This window comes from Natator depressus, chromosome 2 (genome assembly GCF_965152275.1).
Source record: "Natator depressus isolate rNatDep1 chromosome 2, rNatDep2.hap1, whole genome shotgun sequence".
NCBI lineage: Eukaryota > Metazoa > Chordata > Testudines > Cheloniidae > Natator > Natator depressus.
The window spans coordinates 261,422,096-261,437,709 of record NC_134235.1 but is presented as its reverse complement, the minus strand read 5'-3'; the positions used below and the strand labels follow the sequence as shown (position 1 = coordinate 261,437,709).

Genomic DNA, 15,614 nt, shown 5'->3' with positions numbered 1-15,614 from the left:
CCCAGATCCTCAGATCCCAAAATCAATGGACATTAGGAGCCTTTGAGGATCTGGGCTCTCCTCAGGGGAGCTGGGACAGTTTATATCGTGGGGATGCTGGGAGCCATGGAACCAAACTGTAAACCCTGTGTATGATGGAAACCACTTCCAGCCAGGGGATGCAGCCGCAGCCCTAGTTCCAGCACCTATGGCCCTACTCCTCCTTTTTCCCTTCTCTCCAGGCTCTCATCCTCCCACTCCCCCTTTTTCCCCTGCCACACCCATCCACTCTCTGGCCTTGGTTTCCCTTCACTCCAGCCCCAGCAACAGGCTCCCTTGTGGGTAATTTGCTGGAGGCACCAGTGTAAATGGACAGCTACATTCCACACCCACAGAGGCTTCTGAGTGGTCTTCGGGTGTCACATCAATGGGTGACTAAAACAAATGAGTGGGTGGGTCGGTGGAGAAAGCACAAGGTAACTGTGAGAAGTTTATAATTAGTGGAACTAGGAGCAGTCGCAGCTGCTTAGCCATTGTCAAGTATTTTGTAAGCAGCCCTGCATGGGTGAGTTTTAATTAGTTTTTTTTTTTAAACCCTTGCTGCACTCCAATAGATTGCAGACCGGCTTGAACCTATTTGACTATTAAAATACTCACTGGCTCAGAGAACTGCTCATGTCCTCTGCAGTTTGGACTATGGGATGGGTGGTTGTGTGTTTAACATCACCCTCACTTAAAATGTTTCTTTAGTGAAAAAGTGGCTAATCTCAATAGTGCAAAATAGCCCAACTAAGGTACATTTAGCAGATTACTGCAGCAAAACAATGCATGTACAGATGCACTGAAAATACAATTGAAAGGCAGCACAGCGTGTATGCCAGTTCTGACTCAGATCAGAGTTGTTCACACTGCAGCCATCCAGCAATGGACTGGCAAACCTTAATTGAGATAAACTGGTTCTACTTATTAGCCTGAAGCAGTATGGTGCTCCCACGACACGCTTCCATCCACAATGTTTCATGTTTATTGGAACAGGCACAGTTCCAATTGATGCTTTCCATGTTTTGCATCAGGAAGAAACAAGACAAATTATATTCCAAAGCCCTAAACGTCTAGGTAAGATCTTTACTGTCCTTTAGAAATAAAACTTAGGGATAGCAGAAATCACTTTAGTTATCTTTAGAAATCACAAAGTTAAAATCAAATGCTTCAAAGACACAGGTTATTAAATATACCAACCACTCATTCACTATGTGTTAAAACAGGTTAAGAGCTAATCTCCATTAGCTCTGAATGGGCTGATGAGGTCCCATATACTTCCTTATTTTCTGTTAGGTCCAATGAAGTCTCTGCCCTCCATGTAGCAAGATACAGATTATCACCACAGTGGATTCTTAGCTTACTGGGCTATATTAACATTATGCTTACCCACAGATTGTCAGAAGGCGTGTATGACAAGAAAAATTAGTATTGTGGTCATTTACAGGTTATTTAAAAGTAAATGTATAGTGCAAGTGAATGAATATTTTCCACTGTTGCTCAAGTGAGATGCACAACAGATCACAGTTCCAGGTCAGGTTCTTTCAGCCAACTCTGCTCTTGTTTTAGGGACATGACCAGCCCTTTTAGAGGCAAGTGGATCCACTTTGGGATCTCACATGAATATTTCTAGTATCCAGTAATCAAAAAATAATGTAGGATCCTCAGTATTCATTTGATGTTCTCAGGATCTCAATTTTATTGCTTAGTAGGTTGTGATATTTCACTATCCGGTGTATCATGCAAGAAGTATTGAGTTTTGCTGTTGAATTCTTTCAGTATTTATTTTTTTGCAAAGCACAAACAGAGAGAGTTCTGATTTGGCCTTACACATGTTTAGTTTACTTAGCAAGCTCGTCAAACTTTTAATCCTGAATGGCTACTGCTGCCATTGACACTATGTTGTCAGATAGTCTATGGCTACCCTCTGGCATTGCCACCAAAGAGATCTGTTGTGTAGTGTCCTGAATTGGGCGGGAGTTTCCTGATGGCTGGTTCCTTTAGTTATAAGTGCAAATTGCACAGCGGGAAAGTCCTTCACAGTCTCTGGATTTTATTCACAGATTGTAAAGTCAGAAGGAACAATTGCGATCATCTCGTCCAATCATCTTGTCTGACTGCCTATATTCCACTTCAGGATTTCCCTGAATTAACTTCTGTTTCACATACAGCAGCTCTTTTAGAAAAACATCCAATCTTGATTTAAAAATTGTCAGTGATGGAGAATTCACTACAACACTTGATAAATTGTTCCAATGGCTAATCACCCTCACTGTTAAAAATTAGTGTCTTATTTCTTGTCTGAATTTGTCTAGCTTCAACTTCCAGCCACTGGATCGTGTTACACCTTTGGCTGCTATAATCATAGAACCACAGGGTCAGAGGGGACCGCAAGGATCATCTAGTCTAACCCCCTGCCAAGATTCAGGATTTGTTGTGTTTAAACCACCCAAAAAAGATGGCTCTCCAGCCTCCTATTGAAAACCTCCAGTGAAGAAGCTTCCACAACCTCCCCAGGTGTCTGTTCCTTTGTCCTACCGTTCTTACACTGAGGCAGTTCTTTCTGAGATTTCATCTGTCTGCTCTGCTGCAGTTTTAACCAGGGATTTGGAGCAATCAAATTTTTGAATTGCTCTGCTCCGGCACCAATAGTGACTGCTCCAGCTTCGCTCTGACTCCGCTCCGCTCTCTGACTCAAATTAATTTTTAACTAAATAAAAAAGCGCATTCTGTCATTTTGAAAAAACATTATTTTTATTCAGACTTTTAAAACCATTTAAATGTCATCAACAATGATACAAACTAGAATCATTCATAATTCATTCTGTAAAAAATTATTGCATCAATCAAGTCGTCTTTCACACCCTGACGCAAACCATTTAAAATTAACTTTAAAGCCGAAAACAGTCGCTCTACACCAGCTTGAGTTGTTGGCATGCTCGAAGCAATTCTACAGGCAGCCTGCATGCGGTGTGGGTAGCTGTGAATGGCCTCAAAAACAGACTTAACTTTCAGCCTACCAATAGACTCCATCGCCTCACAATCTTCCCAAAAGTTTCTCTCAAATAACGCTTCATTACAATTATGAATCGCAGAAACTCGCCAGCATCTTTCTTGTTTATCCAATTCCTTTTCAAAGGCGTCCTCTTCTGAAGAATTGGTGCTTGAATTATCTCCATTTCCCTGTGATGGTTGAAGACGTCTCAGGGATGGACGCTCGAACAAGTTCAGAGTGGAGACGGAAGTTTGAGAACAGCCTGCTATTTCTGAAGGATGTGAACTTTCCGAAAACGCAAATTCGATGGTTGAGGACTCCTTTTGTTGTGTTTTGTTTTCTTCAACCTCTTTCACCGAGTTCAAATGTAGCAACAGATTTTGTTTTTCGAGTCGTCGAGCAATATCAAGGAGCCCTTCCTTTGCCTTTGGTATTTCCCTTGAGGTAAGAAGAATCCGATACCGTGGGTCAACATAAACTCCAGCAAGGAAATGAATATTGTCAAAAAGCTTCTCTTCGCGTTTCTGCATGGAGGATAGAATTCCTTCTGCAATTTGTCCACCATTTTCTTGCAAGAATTTTGACAGTTTTCGCCATTCCTTCATTAAAACTCCCGGGGTTACATCGACGGCTTGAAGATTCACGGTTGTTTGGTTTGGCTTTGCCAAGAGGTCTCGCAGGTTCTTCACTTCGTCCCATTCAGCTTTTTGTTAACATACTGTGGAAAACGCAGAAGATGTTTGTTTTTATACACACAAATCATGAAAAAATGGGTGTTTATTACTACAAAAGGTTTTCTCTCCCCCCACCCCACTCTCCTGCTGGTAATAGCTTATGTAAAGTGATCACTCTCCTTACAATGCGTATGATAATCAAGGTGGGCCATTTCCAGCACAAATCCAGGTTTTCTCCCCCACCCCTTTTCTTTTTGCGAATACAGACTAACACGGCTGTTACTCTGAAACCTGTTAATATCAATTGTTATACAATCTGAAACTTTTTGGCACCTTTAGGACTTTCTTGCTAAATATCATTCATTTTGGATTGAAAATGAAAAAAAAAACTGGAGCAGTCAAGTTTTTCTGTGCTCCGGCTCCACTCCAGCTCCAGGCAAAAACCTGCAGCTTCATTGCTCTGCGCTCCAGCTTCGGGCTCTGTTCCAAAGCCCTGGCTGATAGAATAAAGAATTATTATTATTTGCATATGTTAGCATCTAGAGGCTGCTCTCTGAACCGGACGAAGCACAAAGTACGAAAGTCCCTGCCACCTATAGAATCCAGACAGGGATTTAAATAAAATGCTTGGTTTTTAAAGAAAGCCTCTTCACCTGAAAACAGGGAGGGTGGGAATAAATCAGATGATGAGAGAGCTACAATGCCCAAAGTCAGCCAGGCGTGGTAGGAAGCCAGGACTGAGGTCGGAGATGAAGGTATGTCAGGTTCTGGTTACAAAACAGAAATACATGAGAAAAAGGCAGAACCTTTAAGAGCTCATCAGAATTTTGTTGGCATTTCCAACATTTTACTCATTCATTGCATCCAAGCAGGTTTAATTACTCGCTGGTGCTGCGCTCTGGAAGGCTCTCTTTTGGTTCTGAAACTGGCTGATCCCCAATATGTGGCTCTTCCTCTTGCTTAGTTCGTGGTAAAATATGTGTGGAAATGGGAGATTCTGTTCAGAGGAAAGAGAATTACAGTATATTTTTCTAGTGTTCACAGAACATTTTTAAAAAAACATTTGAGACCCAATTTCAAGCCTAGGCCAATTCTTCGCCAAAACAGACAGGTCTTCCGAACGGCTACAAACATGCCTGCAGTCATTTAAGGTTCATCTACATAGGGATAAAAAAACCTGCGTCTGGTCTGGGTCAGCTGATAGGGGCTAGGGCTCTGTGGCTCCAGAATCGCTGTATAGATTCTCAGGCTCTCGCTGGAGCCTGCGGTCTGGGGCCCTGTGAGGACGGAGGGTCCTAGCGCTCAGGCTGCAGCCCAAGCCTGAACATCTGCACAGTGGTTTTTAGCCCCATAGCCTGAGCCCCGCAAGCCCGAGTCAATTGAATTGGCCAGCCATGACCATGCCATGGGGCTTTTATCCCTCTGCAGACATACCACTACAGGCTACCCAGAGCAGCACTGCTGACCTCCCAGATGAGAGCCACAATTAACAGGCCCCCAACTCTTCCCTTTTTAACTTTCCCTTTGAAAAAAAAACCAAAAACACTGAATTCCACATTGTGTTAATGAGATTCTAGGACAGGGGCGGGCAAACTTTTTGGCCTGAGGGCCACATCAGGTTTCTGAAACTGTATGGAGGGCCAGTTAGGGGAGGCTGTGCCTCTCCAAACAGCCAGGCGTGGCCCGGCCCCAACCCCCTATCTGACCCCTCCCCTGTTTTTCGCCCCCTGACGGCCCCCCCAAAACCCCTGGCCCATCCACCCCCCCCCGCTCTCTGTCCCCTGACCGCCCCCAGGCATCCCACCCCTAAGTGCCCCCTGATCCAACCCCCCCCCCATTCCTGACTGCCCCCCTGGGACCCCTGCCCCATCCAACCACCCCTTCTTCCTGACTGCCCCCCTGGGACCCCTGCCCCATCCAACCACCCCTCCTTCCTGACTGCCCCTCCGGGACCCCTGCCCCCATTCAACCCCCCCGTTCCCTACCCTCTGACCACCCCAACCTCTATCCACACCCGCCGCCTGAGCACCCCCTCCCGAACTCCCCTGCCCTCTATCCAACCCTGCTGCTCCCTGCCCCCTTACCGCGCTGCCTGGAGCACCGGTGGCTGGCGGCACTACAGCTGTGCCACCCGGCTGGAGCCAGCCATGCCACCAGGTTCTGCAGCCCTGCTGCCCCAGGAGCTCGCAGCCCGCTGCCCAGAGCCTTGCACCCGCAGCGGAGCGAGCTGAGGCTGCAGGGGACAGGGAACAGCGGGGGAGGGGCTGGGGGCTAGCCTCCCGGGCCAGGAGCTCAGGGGCTGGGCAGGAGGGTCCCGTGGGCCGGATGTGGCCCGCAGGCCGTAGTTTGCCTACCTCTGTTCTGGGATATGGATATCCCTGTGCCATACATAAACAACATCATTCCTTCACAGCCCTACATAATCAGTCACTACTCACCTGTCTTGGTGTCTGTAGACACTTCCCTTTCCTCTGGGTCCCCTTGATCCCTGACACATGGCTCTTCCCCTTGTTCAATCCTGGACAGAATGTCAGGTTTGGAAATTGCATAGTCTGATCATGGGATCAGGGATTATGATGCTTCATTAATAGCACACTGAGCACTTGCTACAATTTAAAAGGACTGAGAATTATGTTAAACCAACCCCCTTTCATCACCAGAAATGATTGGCAATTTGAGTGGAGACAAAATAGTTAAAAAAAACATAAAACATCTGGGAGAAGATCAGTTTTGGACCCTGCAGCTGACTCAGAAATATCCACATATACGGGGGATTGTTTATTTAATCTTGTCTGATTCTGAGCAGGTAGAGATTGGACAGAAAATCTTTCTCTGCATGTATCAGTTAAATACGCACAAGAAAAACATAGCTAGTACTTTGATACTGGACACTAAAGTATTAAGCCCATTATTGGGTATTTTTAGTCTCTTTAAATGGGGGCTGTGTAAGGTGGACCAGTCACAAAAGTTCTAAGTAAATGCTGATCTACCTGAAACCACGGGAAATGTAAAAAGCACTGATCATGGAACTTCTGATAAATGAATGAAAATACATCATTACCCAGTGAGAGTAAAGTCTCATAGTTGCTCTTCATCACATTCTTGTAAAGCTCCTTCTGCCATTCATCTAAATTCCCCCATTCCTGCTCATTGAAATAGACGGAGATCTCATCAAACGTCACTGGGACCTGAAATCACAAATGTGACACATTCAGCATCATCTGCTGCAGTTGTTTCCTGACACCTGCATCCAGTGACTTTATATCAAAGGTAGCAGTAGAGATTGGTAATGCCTGAAAATAATTTTTATTTTCTGGTGTCTCATCAGTAGCCAATGAAAAAAAATATCTTTTTAATAAATGTCCCAATCAGAAATGCCCAAACCACCAGACTCAATGTAGCCTCCTCATTGAGCAAGTGTGTGGAGTGCTCGTCAAGTTTTGGCAGCACCTACCTTTCACATGAGACAGATTTTTTTTTAAATTTCACTTATCAGTGGCACATAATATTTTCCTATGAATTTCAAATCCAGGGCACTGTTGCACACCCAGAAGGAAATCTAGTTACCCCTCAAGTCCTATTTTGAGGTAGTAGTTCATTAAAGGAGCTACCTCTCATAGGTACTAAAGAAGACTCTTTACGTTGGCAAAAGGATTGACAATAGGAACTAATAAAATAAATGGGAGTTACTGACCTGTAACTAGAGATTCTTCAAGATGTGTGGTCCCTATCTGCTTTCCACTGCGGGTTACCCATGTGCACCACACACCCAGAGCCAGAGAATTTAAGGGTAGTATCCGTTGGTCCGCCCTGACGCAGCTTGTGCCTCCATCCGAGGGGATAAAGGGCAAGGCCGATCGACTATCTCTCATAAGAACATAATAAGAACATAAGAATGGCCATACTGGATCAGACCAAAGGTCCATCCAGTCCAGTATCCTGTCTACCAACAGTGGCCAATGCCAGGTGCCCCAGAGGGAGTGAACCTAACAGGTAAAGATCAAGTGATCTCTCTCCTGCCATCCATCTCCACTCTCTGACAAACAGAGGCTAGTGTCACACAACCCCAATGGCCCCCTCCCTCAGGGGGTCCCCTGGGGAGCCAGATCAGCATTGTATGTTGCTAACGCTGGTGCAGGCATTGCGAAGCATTTTGGGAAGGCTCAAAGGTGTGAGTGTGGAGTGAAAGGTTCCTTTGCAGGTTGCAAGAGGCCGAAGAGGGAGGGAAGGAGGGAGAAGAGAACGGATTAACTCGACACTCCAGCTAGGTCCAAAGATAAGACGCGGACTCCAGCCAAAGGCCATGGCACACAACTGACTCTCGGCTGCCTGCCAAGAAAGACAGGGGCCTGGATTCCAACCCCAACCAGCCATGAGAACAGAGCAGTAAACTGAACAAGACTGCAGGGAATTGCAAAAAAGCTATTGAGACAGTGAAGACCGGCGAGGGGGAAAACAAGTTTCGCGTCCCTGAAGCTGGTGTGTTTTGTGGAAAGCTGAAGAGGCCACAGAAAGCCGGTTTGGACTGGTACAAAGAGCATGGGGGACAAAGATCCCTGAACAAAACTCCCACAAAAGACCCCGGGACTTAAAACCATCCTAAGAGCTGAAGCAAATCGGAGACCAACAGCGGACCCTGTACAACCTGTGCACAGGACAGAACTCTCGTCCACTCTTCTTCTTACGTTACACCCAGGCTTGGCCAGCCCTAGGTTCTGCGTGTGTGAGTATGAAAGTGGGTTAGGGCATGGGTACTAACGCTTTCTTCCTTCCTCTGAGTGACATGGGGAGCACCCCGCACTCACCGCTGTTATTTTATTAATAAAGCTTTAAAATTTAGTCACTTGGTGTGCTCCTTCATCTCCTCCCCTAAAGATCCTGTGGCCTCAGCCTGATCACCTGACGCCCCAGGTGGATTGGTGACAGAAATCTGTCACACTGGGACACCATTCCTTACCCATCCTGGCCAATAGCCATTAATGGACTTAACCTCCATGAATTTATCTAGTTCTCTTTTAAACCCTGTTATAGTCCTAGCCTTCACAACCTCCTCAGGCAAGGAGTTCCACAGGTTGACTGTGCGCTGAGTGAAGAAGAACTTCCTTTTATTTCTTTTAAACCTGCTGCCTATTCATTTTATTTGGTGGCCCCCAGTTCTTATATTATGGGAACAAGTAAATAACTTTTCCTTATTCCCTTTCTCCACACCACTCATGATTTTATAGACCTCTATCATATCCCCCTTTAGTCTCCTCTTTTCCAGGCTGAAAAGTCCTAGCCTCTTTAATCTCTCCTCATATGGGACCTGTTCCAAACCCTAATCATTTTAGTTGCCCTTCTCTGAACCTTTTCTAATGCCAGTATATCTTTTTTGAGATGAAGAGACCACATCTGTACGCAGTATTCAAGATGTGGGCGTACCATGGATTTCTATAAGGGCAATAAGATATTCTCCCTCTTATTCTCTATCCCTTTTTTAATGATTCCCAACATTCTGTTTGCTTTTTTGACTGCCACTGCACACTGCGTGGACGTCTTCAGAGAACTATCCACGATGACTCCAATATCTCTTTCCTGATTAGTTGTAGCTAAATTAGTCCCCATCATATTGTATGTATATTTGGGGTTATTTTTTCCAATGTGCATTACTTTACATTTATCCACATTAAATTTCATTTGCCATTTTGTTGCCCAATCACTTCGTTTTGTGAGATCTTTTTGAAGTTCTTCATAGTCTGCTTTGGTCTTAACTATCTTGAGCAGTTTAGTATCATCTGCAAACTTTGCCACCTCGCTGTTTACCCCTTTCTCCAGATCATTTATGAATAAGTTGAATAGGATTAGTCCTAGGACTGACCCTTGGGGAACACCACTAGTTACCCCTCTCCGTTCTGAAAATTTACCATTTATTCCTACCCTTTGTTCCCTGTCTTTTAACCAGTTCTCAAACCATAAACGGATCTTACCTCTTATCCCATGACAACTTAATTTACATAAGAGCCTTTGGTGAGGGACCTTGTCAAAGGCTTTCTGGAAATCTAAGCACACTATGTCCACTGGATCCCCCTTGTCCACAAGTTTGTTGACCCCCTTCAAACAACTCTAATAGAGTAGTAAGACACAATTTCCCTTTACAGAAACCATGTTGACTTTTGCCCAACAATTTATGTTCATCTAGGTGTCTGACAATTTTATTCTTTACTATTGTTTCAACTAATTAGCCCGGTACTGCCGTTAGACTTACCTGTCTGCTGGGATCACCTCTAGAGCCTTTTTAAAATATTGGTGTTACATTAGCTATCTTCCAATCATTGGGTACAGAAGCCGATTTAAAGGACAGGTTACAAACCATAGTTAATAGCTCCTCAATTTCACATTTGAGTTCTTTCAGAACTCTTGGGTGAATGCCATCTGGTCCTGGTTACTTGTTACTATTAAGTTTATCAATAAATTCCAAAACCTCCTCTAATGACACTTCAATCTGTGACAATTCCTCAGATTTGTCACCTACAAAGGACGACTCAGGTTTGGGAATCTCCCTAACATCCTCAGCCATGAAGTCTGAAGCAAAGAATTCATTTAGTTTCTCTGCGATGACTTTATCATCTTTAAGTGCTCCTTTTGTATCTCGATTGTCCAGGGGCCCCACTGGTTGTTTAGCAGGGTTCCTGCTTCTGATGTACTTAAAAAACATTTTATTATCTTTTGAGTTTTTGGCTAGCTGTTCTTCAAACTCCTTTTTGGCTTTTCTTATTCCATTTTTACACTTAATTTGCCAGTGTTTATGCTCCTTTCTATTTACCTCAGTAAGATTTGACTTCCACTTTTTATAAGATGCCTTTTTATCTCTCACTGCTTCTTCTACATGGTTGTTAAGCCACAGTGCCTCTCTTTTAGTTCTTTTACTGTGTTTTTAAATTTTGGGTATACATTTAATTTGGGCCTCTCCAGTTTCTTCTCTACTGTGAATCAAAGAAGATCCAAAGCTGAGGGGAAGGAGGGTGGGTAGTGGAATGTAGACAGGGACCAGACATCCTAAAGAACCTCCAATTACAGGTCAGTAACTTCCCCTTCTTTTTCAAGTAATGGTCCCTATTGTATTCCACTGTGGGCGACTGATGAGCAGAACTTAAGTAGGAGGCAGTTTTGAGGATGTAGAAGGTAGAGCCGACCGTAGGACTGCCATTCCAAAGGAGGCATTAGCAGAGACCTGCACTAGGGCATAATGTCTCGCAAACATGTGAACGGAGCCCCATGTGGCCGCTTTACAGATGTCCAGGAGGGGCACCTCCTGAAGAGATGCCAGAGTCACTGTTTGTGCTATCGTGGAATGAGCTCTCACATTATGGGGTGGGGAAAGTCCGAGAGCTGCCAGCAGAGCAGAGTGCAACCAGAGATCCATTTGGAGATTCTGGGTGGAGATGGCATGCCCCCTGGTTCTTTCTGCTATAGTGACAGTTATTCTCTGGAATTTCCTGATTGGTTTTGTTCTTTGCTGGGAAAAGGCCAAGGCCTGCCAAATGTCAAGGGAGTGGAGTCTTCGTTCCCCTGCGGACCGTGGTTTTGGGAAGAACACAGTAAGTGAATCAATAGGTTAAGATGGAATTCTGAAACGACTTTCGGGGTGAATTTGGGGTGTAGACGCAAAGAAACCTTATCTTTATGGAATATAGTGTAAGAAGGAACTGCCATCATCGCTTCAAGCTTGCCAACCCTTCTAGCTGAGGAGATGGTGTAACGATGCTGGTCCTGACAGGATCCAACCGAGGGTGCCAATTCAGGACAAATTGCTTCAAGCAGGGCAGTTACAGCCCAAGGCTGGGGTTTTTCCACCTCTAAAGCAAACCAAACCAGCCAGACAGATAGGACTTTGGTTTTACCCTACTGGCTAACCACAAGTCACACAAGCAATTCCCTTAGATACTCCAGTTTCCCAGTATCACCACCAGTGCCACTCGTTATGGGGAAAAATGGTTATGAAAACCAATACCCCAGTAAAAGAAAAATGGTTCTCTCGATCCCAAAGGACCAAGCCCCAGACCCAGGTCAATATACCAATCAGATCTTACCCACAAATCATGCTGTTGCCAATCCTTTAGAATCTAAAATCTAAAGGTTTATTCATAAAAGAAAAAAGATAGAGATGAGAGCTAGAATTGGTTAAATGGAATCAATGACACACAGGAATGGCAAAGTTCTTGGTTCAGGCTTGCAGCAGTGATGGAATAAACTGCAGGATCAAATCTAGTCTCTGGAGTCCATCCACTGCTGGGATGGGTTATTCAGTCCTTTATGTAGAGCCTCCATTTGTAGCTAAGTCCCTCCAGAGGTCAGAAGCAGGATTGAAAACAAGATGGAGGAGCTGCAGCAGCTTTTTATAGTCTCTTGCCATGTGGTCTCTGCTTTCTTTGTTCCAAAGACAAGCTGCCCATCCCATGGCCTGGAAAAACCTCAGAGTTCTGTCCATAGGCATGTCCCTGCACACCTTGCTGAGTTACAAGGCATCTGCCTTCTCTCAATGGGTCAGTTGTGTAGCTGATGGTCCTTAATGGGCCAGCAAGCAGGGTAGGCAGAGCTGACACCAACTTGTCTGGGGTGTCACCCAGAAGCGTAGCACAAGTTTGAACTACAGACAGTATAGAGCCAATACTTATAACTTTAAATACAAAAATGATACATGCATATAGACAGCATAATCATAATCAGCAAACCATAACCTTGTCTTAGACACCTCATTTGACCCCCTTTATATAAGATTTGATGCCACTACAGAACCTTGGTTGCAACAATGATCTATACGGTCCCAGCTTATGTCAATAACGTCAGAGATGGCTATTAGGAAAGTGACCTTCATGAAAAGTCCTCGCTTACAGACAGCCCCCCAACCCGAAACAAATACTCACCAGCAACTACACACCACACCACAGAAACACTAACCCAGGAACCAATCCCTGTAACAAACCCCGCTGCCTACTCTGTCCCCATATCTACTTTAGCAACACCATCATAGGACCTAACCACATCAGCCACACCATCAGGGGCTCATTCACCTGCACATCTATGAATGTGATATATGCCATCATGTGCCAGCAATGCCCCTCTGCCATGTACACTGGCCAAACCAGACAATCTCTATGTAAAAGAATGAATGGACGCAAATCAGACATCAGGAACAGTAACATACAAAAGCCAGGAGGAGAACACTTCAATCTCCCTGGACATTCAGTAACAGATTTAAAAGTAGCCATCCTTCAACAAGAAAACTTTGAAAACAGACTTCAAAGAGAAACTGCAGAGCTACAATTCATTTGCAGACTTAACACCATTAACTTGGGCTTGAATAGGGACTGGGAGTGGCTGGCTCACTACAAAAGCAATTTTCCCTCTCTTGGCATTGACCAGTCCTCATCAATTATTGGGAGTGGACCACATCCACCCTGACTGAATTGGCCCTGTCAGCCCTGGTTCTCCACTTGTAAGGTAACTCCCTTCTCTTCATGTGCCAGTATATTTATGCTTGTATCTGTAATTTTCACTCCATGCATCTGAAGAAGTGGGTTTTTTTACCCATGAAAGCTTATGCCCAAATAAATCTATTAGTCTTTAATTAAACAAGATTTGGGATGGGAATTTCATATGGAGTCACGTGAAAGAAAATCTTCACATAAACCCTATTAAGGCAAACTTTTGAGCACTCTGCAGTTCTAATCCAGATAGAATAGTCAAAAGATCTGCAACGTCAGTGAAAATAAGCTTTATATTTGTCTAACTATTTAGGTAATATTGTTGTTTTAAGATTTAGGATGGGAGACAGAATCCAAAAGAATCCAGAGCCCTCTTCCAAAGGCATTATTTTTTTAATTCTTTGGCACTAATCAGTGCTCTCTGTGACCCCGATTTGAGAATGCTTCAAAATTAAAATGGGAAAAGTTAACACACAAAAAGTTGGTCAGCGGAAGACCCAGGACACACATGGTTTATAGTAACCCAGCGGGGATCCAATAAGCAAAGCTGAAATGTAAAATCCAAATCTACTTTTCCACCATTGGAAGTGAATATACTGCACACAGACTCTTCCCCATGCTGTCCCTCTGCTGCTTTAAAGGAGCAGAAGAAAGATATTTTTGATAAATCTTTGGGAATTTTACAGCTAAGGGACAAAGTCTACACAGAGATCCATAGGTGCTGGAACTAGGGGTGCGGCTGCACCCCCTGACTTCAAGTGGTTTCCATTATATACAGGGATTACACCATTTAGTTCAATGGCTCTGAGCAGCCCCACTATACAAATTGTTCCAGCGCCCCATGGCAGATCCTTTTCCAAAGGAGAGAGGGAAACACGCTAGGCCCACGGCACCGCCAGCTGTGCCCAGCAGCCAGGCTCTACACTAGTCTGCAATTATTGATTCCCTCCAACAGTGGAAGCCACCTGCACTGCTGTGTCCCGCGCATCCCAAAACCCTGGGGTGGGGTGGGGTGGTACAAACTGCAGATTTCTCCATGCGCAGCCCAAGCCGGGCACGGTTGCCACTGGCCGGGTGGGCCGATCCCTGCGGCTGGGGAGCAGCAAAGTCCCGGTCCTTGCTCAGCTGCAAACGGCCCCACCCTAGCCGGACCCGGCCGCCCCCTGCTCAGCCCCAGCCTGGCCGGGCAGCACCGTGCTTCCCGTGGGCCGGCTCCTGGGACCCAGGCTGGGTGGGGAGAAGCTCCCGGGGCCCAAGGCGCCCCCGCCGGGCCCTTACCTGGGCAGCGGCCTGCTCAGGCATGGCCCCCCCGGGCGGGGCTGCTCCAGCGGGCCGGGTGTAGTGTAGTAAAGTGTGAGCTGTGGCTCACGAAAGCTTATGCTCAAATAAATTTGTTAGTCTCTGTAGGAATGTGCTACTTACAGTGCACTGAGCATGCTCAGTTCATCCTCTGAAGCCACTGCCCTTCCCCCTCCCCTTAGTAGCTGTAGGATTCTCCTGACTGCTTTGGACAGGGGTTAAAAAGGGGCAAAGAGGGCGAATCTGAGCAGGGGGGTGGCCAGGATCTGAGCAGGGGGCGGAAATTGACTGGTCAGGGTGGTCCAGAAGCTGGAGGAAGGATGAGGAGAGGGGCTAAAGGGCAAAATCAGGGCTGGGAGGGGAGGAGCAGGAGTTAATCCCAGGAGTGAGGTGCTGGCAGAGGATGATAGAGGGCAAAACCAGGCACAGACCAGGGCCCGGGGGGGGGGGAGCAGTTACCCCAGTGGGATTGAGACCCCTGTGTTTGCAAAAATCGGGGGGGGGGGGCGGGGAAGGGGCTTTTTTTATTTCCCTCTCACAGACAGCACCTCTCAGCATCGGCTTCCCAGGGCTGGGTTCTTAAAGGCACAGGCATCCCAATGCCTAGCCAATGCATCTCCTCTTTGATCTAACCTACTGCGGCTATGTCTACACTACAAAGTTCAAACCGCTCCCGCGGGTGCCGGTGCTCCTGGTCATCCACCTCGATGAGGGGATTAGCTCCCAGCACTGGGAGCCGAGCCTGTCCACACTAGCGCTTTAAAGCGCTCAAACTTGCGGCGCTCGGGGGGGTGATTTTTCACACCCCTGAGCCAGCAAGTTAGAGCTCTTTAACTTGCCAGTGTAGATAATCCTTGAGACTTAATTCAGTGGAACATTTTACATATATCCCCTCAGAAACAAAGAATCCCTTATCACGGTATCTGATGGCATAGAGTCTCCTAGCAGTTTCCCAAGTTGTCTTATCTGCTGCTAGGATTCCCTGAATTTTTAAATTTAATTTTTTTCTTCTCATTTTAGAGCTGACTGAATTTCTGGCCTAGTGTCAAAACTTTGTTTTGAGTCAGTCCACCAATGGGGATTGCATTTTTGCAACTGTTATTTTGCCTCTCAGTCTAGTGTTTTTCCGCATGCCATTGTGTACTTGATTCTCAAATATTCAAT

At 45.6% G+C, this 15,614-nt stretch overlaps 1 protein-coding gene across 1 annotated transcript; it reads right to left on the bottom strand.

Moving 5' to 3' along the window:
- Positions 1-2,947: 2,947 nt before the first annotated feature.
- LOC141983424 (zinc finger protein 783-like) lies at positions 2,948-14,575 on the bottom strand. Its single transcript, XM_074946553.1, has 6 exons — positions 14,430-14,575; positions 6,749-6,875; positions 6,126-6,205; positions 4,570-4,684; positions 4,341-4,454; positions 2,948-3,731 (listed from the first exon to the last, which is right to left on the bottom strand). The coding sequence occupies exons 1-6, from the start codon at positions 14,451-14,453 to the stop codon at positions 3,724-3,726; spliced, it is 468 nt and encodes a 155-aa protein (XP_074802654.1). The 5' UTR covers positions 14,454-14,575; the 3' UTR covers positions 2,948-3,723.
- Positions 14,576-15,614: the final 1,039 nt, after the last annotated feature.